Raw genomic sequence first — 7591 nt, forward strand, 5'->3', positions numbered from 1 at the left:
TGCCCAAACCCAAATCCTCGAGTAACAATACTCCAGTTGGCCTCAGTTAATTGTTTCAACCGTTGTCAATATGTGTGATGTACCTTGAACGGTCCTCCACACATATTGGGAGTCCATTTATTAACCTTATTTTTGGTCATCATCTCCTCCGCATCATTTCCCTTATCTAGGCCTATGTTGCTACTTAGTATTCGTAGGTGGTTGATCTTGACCTAACTTAGTGCTTGAGTTTACTTGGAAGGTGCTTAGGTTTGGCTCAAATTAAAATTAAAAAGTATACTTATACCAAATTTAAATCTAATTAAACAAACCTATATTAATACTCAAATTTAAACTAAAACTAACTAAATACAAAATGTTCCCGAAACAAACATAAAATAAATATGGGCTTAAAATTAAACTCAAAATTCAAAATCAATCTAAATTCAAAATTAAAATTAAATATAATCTAAACAAATATATAAGTTATATTAGAATCAACCTTATTCATTGGGTGATTCAATAACAAGTAAGATAGCATTTATGTAAGGATTGATGATTGGGCGTAAGATTTGTAAATACATATGAATTAAGTGGTATGAATGTAAATAAATTTTTTTTTTCAATCCTAAGAACGACGAAAATAATTGCAACTAATTTTTTTTCCGTCTAATATTTTATCTATTAAATTTAAATACTTAATTTTTCTTAAAAAAACACTATATACAAGTCCATTCTTATTTTTTATTTAAAAAGAGTACTATTATTATTTTTATTATTATTATTCTGTTCAATCGGATTTCCGTTTGGGGCAACTTATAAGTCCGCCGTACCGTTTGATTTCGCGTGTTTCGTCAGCTCATTCGAAACCACGTTTGAGTTTTTACACTAAACGAAGGCCGCAGACTGAACCCCGCGGCCCGCCCGTGAGCCATGTTTTAGGATAAACAGCCTATCCTGAAAAGTATAAGCTACCCCAAACGCACACCTAAAAGAAACTCCTCTACTGCGTTTAGAAAATAATTTTTTTAACTTAGACGAGTCATGCATCATGATAAAAGATGAAGCAACACACGCACACTCAGCCATAACTTATAGAACTCCAAACACCATAACCTCAGCATCAGCTAACAATAAAACACCTTTCGAATAACCATTGGCCACTCCCCCTGTTTTATGTTTCCCTGTTGCAGTGGATTCTAAATGGCGGTTATTCCCGCACGCTTCGTCAGCCTAATCGGCGTAAGCCTTTAAAGCCAACAAGTTAACAAGTAAATTTCAATATAATTGTAGTAATTAATGAGAAGCTATATTTAATAACAAATTTATACTTTTTTTTTCCCAAAAATTAAATAAAATAACAAATCCTAATAGCTTCTCATTAATTACAATAATTTGATTGAATTTAAATTTAGAGTTTTTTCTATAATTTTTTTTATTAATTTCTATCAATGATTTTTTTAAATCGTATATTATGTAATTTAATAATTTGTTTATCTATAAATAAAGTACTATATAAATAAAATATTACTACCTACTTCTATAATTGAATGAGTTTTATATAAAATAATGACCAATTATTCCAATTAACTTTTTTATTAAAAAAATTTATAGAAATTTTCTAAAATAAATATAGCATAATTTTTTATTGATCATTCTTTAATTAAAATATTACATAAAAAAATTAAAAAATTGAATATTTAGCTTAAATAATGTATCATAAGACATTTAATTTTGTGATGAAAGATATTATATTTGATTAAAAAATATCTTTATTTGAACAAAATGTTATATATTTAGATTAAATATCTCAAAGCAAGTAAGAAAATAAATTAAATATTATAGTTAATGTTTATTACAAAGATCGCACATGGCCCTAATTTAAAAATCTAAACCTTATTTCGGTGAAATAGTATCCTTCCGCGCATTCTATTTTTTTTTATACATGGCAACAATAAGTTCGGAGTTTATTATTATTATTATTATTATTTTTGGAGAGAGTTTTCTTAGAAGATGTGAATCATATCTTTCGTGAGCTCCAGCCGTCTACACTACACATATCACCTTCGCATCCGTTATCCAAAAAATTATTCCATACGGATAACACATGTAGAGATGAATCCCATCTCAACCGTCGATCATAAAAAATTGTATTTCGTTGGGCCATATTTTTTTTTTAAGAATAAAAAATTATGATCGGAGATCGAGATCGGATCAGCTTAAGAATTTGGATGCACAGCACGCCATGGTGCCGTACCTCTGTAATTCTTCTTAATCAAACTTGCCATAAGCGTGCCAAAGACACGTGTCGCAAACTCGGTAGATGACGTCAACTATCTCCCTCCATTCCACGAGTACGAGGGAGCGCATGCCGATAAACATGAACTTAGCCATTGAAAAGACAAATGGTTACCCAAACAATCTCAAATTTCTTTCCCGCAGCAGCTATAAAAGGGTAAGTTCAGCTCCAGTAACCAAAAATTGAACTTTCTTCAATCTTCATCTCCTGCTTCTCTTTCAAACTCCAAGCCGTGTTGTATCACCTGAAGCCATGTCGAGCGGCCCGCCATATTTGCCGCCGGGCTTTCGCTTCCACCCGACCGATGAAGAGCTCATCCTTCACTATCTCTGCAAGCGATTGGAGGCGGCGCCCTTCCCTGCGTCCATCATTGCTGATGTCGATATATACAAGTTCAATCCTTGGGACCTTCCAGGTGGGCTCTGTTCCATAAAAAAATTTCAGACCTTGATTTAAATCCTGATTGTCTTTACTGATTCTCTGATGCAGAAAAAGCTAAGTTTGGGGATAGAGAATGGTACTTCTTCAGCCCCAGAGATCGAAAGTATCCGAATGGCATCCGGCCTAATCGGGCGGCGGCGTCGGGATACTGGAAGGCGACTGGAACTGATAAGCCGATAACGAAGGGGGAAGGAAATGAGAACATTGGAGTTAAAAAGGCGTTGGTGTTCTACAGGGGCAAGCCACCCAAGGGTGTCAAGACTAACTGGATCATGCATGAGTACAGACTTGTTGAGTCTCAGAACAGAATTAGTAAAAGCAGGGATGTGAAACCAAGGGAGGACTCCATGAGGGTGAGACATGAATAGAACCTTGATGACTTCCCATCTTCTCTGTTTTATCATCTGGCTGATTTTTTATTACTAAACTTTGTTAAAAATCAAAATTTGTATGTAGTTGGATGATTGGGTTCTCTGCCGAATCTATCAGAAGAACAACTATCACTCTTCGGCAGATCAAGAGCGCGAAGACTCTGCCGGAGATGAAGCCAGCATGCAGAGTTCAATGATCAATAAAAAGATGCACAAGTCCTTCTCCTTGTCCGAGCTATTAATCGAGGAAGCTGATTTCTCTTTACTGTCTCGGCTCCTGGAAACGCCATCTAACACCACCGTTTTAGATCAGGCTCCATTTCAAAACACAAATTTAATTCGGCCTTTGACAGAATACATCGGCAGCACAAGCAGCTGCTACTTGACGTCGCAAGTCCAACAATCAGAAGGCTCTGGTTTTGTTCCTGAAAACAGTTCGAAACGACAAAGAATGTCAGCAAACTGTGATTTTGATGAGTTTGCAGATTATATGAAGAAGTTTAACATTTGTTCATCATACAATTACGACCAACTTAGCAAGCAGTTTGATTGCTCCCAGCCTTTCTTCTACCAGCATCTATAAGGCTGAATTCAGATGCATGAAAAAAAAAAAAACAATATAATTTAGAGCATACATGGAATATATGATAATGCTAGAGTTTCTTGATGGAAATCTGGGAGGTTAGGTTAAGCTCGTGTGATCGAAGCTGGTTAATCATAATTTTGGAAGAGTGCATACTTTATGTTTATGAATTAAAGTTTGTTTGGTATTTATTTTTTCTTCTTTTTATGAATATTAAAATATAATCAGCTATTTCGTTTGTGTATGTGGTCATTTAATTTAGAAAATTCGAGTGGACAAAAGGATGCATCCATTCGTTAGGATGGATTGGAAAATTCAATGAACGAGCAAACTCGCATTGGAATCATTAAAAGATGTTGATCGATAGATAAGTACGCGCATATGTCTAAAAGGACTAAAGAAAAATAATTCTATACGTAGAATGAAGTCAATTAATTCCAAGGAATTAGGAATATACCATCAATCATTACTCTTCAATCCTTGTAGCTTGCCCCCGCACTCACGTGCACATTTTCTGTCCGGACACCTAACGTACCTCTACGTGTGCTTGCCCCCGCACTTAACGTACCTCTACGTGCGGTGCAGATTATTCATGGGTTATTTTCAGGTTATTTCTGGGTTATTTTCAATAATCTCGAAATAACCCAAAAATAAAGACCGCGGGTTATTTCTGGGTTATTTCGGGATTATTGAGAATAACCCAGAAATAGCCTGAAAATAACCCAGAAATAGTCTGCGCCGCACATAGAGCTAAGTTAGGAGTCCGCACAGAAAAATTTTAGCACACTCACGCCAGGCCAATGATTTAAAAATTGGATCAGATCGATCTGTATGTCCGGTCTTTCATTAAATTGATGAGAATCGGCCAAATGCAGCGTCCGTTGTCCGCACGTCCGGACTCCGGATAGAAAAATCGCTCTGAGAATAGAGAGCCATTGGATTCAGATCTTGACAAATTAATCACTGCTCATTTTTAAGCTACATGATAAATATAAATTGATGTATAAAAATGTAAACATTTATAAACTTGAACAATTATTTTCTAACTTTTTCCCTAAAATCATTGTCCGATTGCTCCTTGTATCAATTTTTTTGTCAATTAATAAAATGTTTACACAAGTCAATATATGATTTTTTAGTGTTACAATTATATTAAAAGTTTGTTTATGTTAATGATACTTTTAATGTGGACTTAAAACTATGGGTGTTATAAAAGTAAATATCTAGAATTCTGAGAATGAATATATGTGTAATTACCTAGTAAATGTGGTATATAGTTAAACTGCATATAAAAATAATTAAGATATTATTTAATCAATTTCAAGTAAATAAAATATTAAGATAAAATTTTATTTATTCTTTTCACATTTTTTATGTCATTCCATGCAATTTTGATTCAACATAGTTAAACTACATATAAAAATAATTAAGATATTATTTAATCAATTGCAAGTAAATAAAATACTAAGATAAAATTTTATTTATTATTTTTACATTTTTTATGTCATTCCATGCAATTTTGATTCAACTTTCAAAGGCTAAATGCATATATCTAACAAGCTAAACCTTAATATCTATATTCACATCACTCAAATTTATAACAACAAATAAAATAAAACAAATTTATTAATTTTTAAAAAAAATCAAATGCACTTTAGGTGTTAAATATGTAAAGCACCGAGCTGTATTAAATATAAATAGTAAACTTTAGGTGTTAAATATGTAAATTCATAAGAATTGTGGTATATATGTAAATTTTCCTTTTGGAAATTTTGATGTAAACTATAATATTGAATTAAAAATATAAAGTTTTAGCGTAGATGAACGTTTAAACCAATCACCTGATAAAACAAGTGAGGTAATTCTTGTTCACTCGCTGTGGAGACAAGTAGCAAACTGAAAATATTTTTTACAGTCTTTCATCATTAGCTTGCTGGTCCATTGCCAATTCATCTGTTTTGAAGAGTTCCCAACAAAGTCATCCGAATGGCACTACCCTTTCCACCATTAGGGTGGTGATCAAGCTAAGCTGAACTGAGTATGTCGTGCATTGGATTTGGCATGGCTGAATTATAAGTTATTCATGTTCAATTCGAAAGCTTTCATATATATGTTCATATTTGACTTCTTTAAACATTATAATGGTCATATTAGATTTATACTTTGTACATAAAAAATCTGACAATGCGAATTTTGAGGAAGTTTAACTGATCACATAAAGAAAAAACCAAAGGACTACAACATTGCGGTAGAAAGAATGAGCCATCAACATCATTTCATTCGGTCGGAACATGGACCGACCAAAAGAAAGTACATCCGAACAAAGGAACGCTTTGCTCTTGAACAAGCAAATGCCATGAGAAATCGACTGCAACCCATCCGGGGTCACTCACAGAGAAGATCAACGGTCACTCGACAAAACTCATTGTCAACCTTTTATGAAGAACTCTTATTCGAAGAAAGACGGTCCATTAGATTATGGTGGCACATTTTTTGCCTGATGGATTAAATCTTTCTTAATGATAAAGGGGTCCCCATGAAGGGTTCTATCTAGAAAGGTGGCCGAAGATCTATCAACTGACTGAAGGACTTTTAGCTGACCTAGTGAAGATTAGGTGTCCCCGTTAAACAGTTACAAATATGAAATGCTGCTGGTAGTAGTTACGAATGCGGACGACGGCGGTTACTAATACACCTAAAACATATAGTGTTTTTAAATACATTTTTATACATATTTTTGAGATATTGCGCTTTGATGGAAGATATTTGTGTGTTTTTCTTTAAAGTACAAATAAAAAGATGAAAAATGCTAAAATGTTTAAAAAGATCAAATTTGGAGCAAAAATATGAAAATTGTGCTAAAGTGTTTTGGCGCCTAAGCGCCAGTGAAACAAAGAAGGCCGTGCCTAAGCGCCAGAGGCTCCGCGCTTAAGCGCCAGAGACAGTTATGTGATAATTTACTTCATTTTTTCAAATTTTGAAGGGACATTTGTGGCACCTATTAGCTAAAGAGGGTGGTTATGTCCACTAGAAACGAAATTATAGTTAGAAGGCTTATGAAAGGAGACATCCTTTCAAGAATACATCGAATTGGGACACATTTTGATGAGTTATCAAGGCACCTCCTAGAGATTTATAAAAAAAGGAAGTTGAGACTTTTTGAAGTGTGCTTGAAAGTTTTGAAAAATGCTGGAAAGGGGGAGTTTTGAGAGATAGTTTTGGAGAGATTTTCAGACACTACATATTTATTTTATCATTTTATTTTTAGTTTTATTTAGAGAGTCAAGAGTGTTGTAAAAGAGAAGAGATTCAAAGGAACTTCAAGAATTTGGTGGAGGATTTGAAATAAGTTTTTATCTTTTATTTTTAAACTACTTTTAGTTTTAATCGAGACTTCTTGTTGGTTTTATAATGATTTCTACTTTTAAACTAAAGTGTGGTTTTGTTTTCTCCATGGATTATGAGTAGTTTTCCTTATCTTTCTCCTTAAAATGATAAGTGATTAAAGTGCTCGATGGAAGTCGTGGAGAGTTGATCTTTAATGTTGGAAGAAGTTGTGATGATTTAAATTCATGTACTTCATTTACTTCTTGATTTTTGATTTGGCTTATCATGATGTTAAAATTTGTTGTGAGTACATGTAAGAACCGGGCTGGTATTGTCTCAGTCAATAATTGGAAAGTATCACATATCACATGAGGTTGTCATGAGGTTGTATGAATGAGAATGTAATTCATATGATTTAGTGCAAATAAATTGGGAAATAGTCTTTGAAGGGTGTAGAGTTAGAAGACTTTAAAGTGACTAGTTAAAGCCTCCAACTTGGTTTATTATTTTAGAATCTAAAACGAGATGTTAGCCCCCAGGTGGAGAGAATCGAGGGAACTCTAGAGTGAGAGCTAGTATCTTCCCTGCCTA

The 7591-nt window shown here is 33.7% G+C and overlaps 1 protein-coding gene across 1 annotated transcript; it reads left to right on the plus strand.

The window, feature by feature from the left end:
* Positions 1-2399: 2399 nt before the first annotated feature.
* LOC110023726 (NAC transcription factor 29-like) lies at positions 2400-3705 on the plus strand. The gene is made up of 3 exons (XM_020723273.1): positions 2400-2693; positions 2768-3072; positions 3176-3705. The coding sequence occupies exons 1-3, from the start codon at positions 2531-2533 to the stop codon at positions 3671-3673; spliced, it is 966 nt and encodes a 321-aa protein (XP_020578932.1). The 5' UTR covers positions 2400-2530; the 3' UTR covers positions 3674-3705.
* The last annotated feature ends 3886 nt before the right edge of the window (positions 3706-7591 follow it).

The sequence above is a fragment of the Phalaenopsis equestris genome, unplaced genomic scaffold (genome assembly GCF_001263595.1).
Source record: "Phalaenopsis equestris unplaced genomic scaffold, ASM126359v1 Scaffold000228, whole genome shotgun sequence".
Classification (NCBI taxonomy): Eukaryota; Viridiplantae; Streptophyta; class Magnoliopsida; order Asparagales; family Orchidaceae; genus Phalaenopsis; species Phalaenopsis equestris.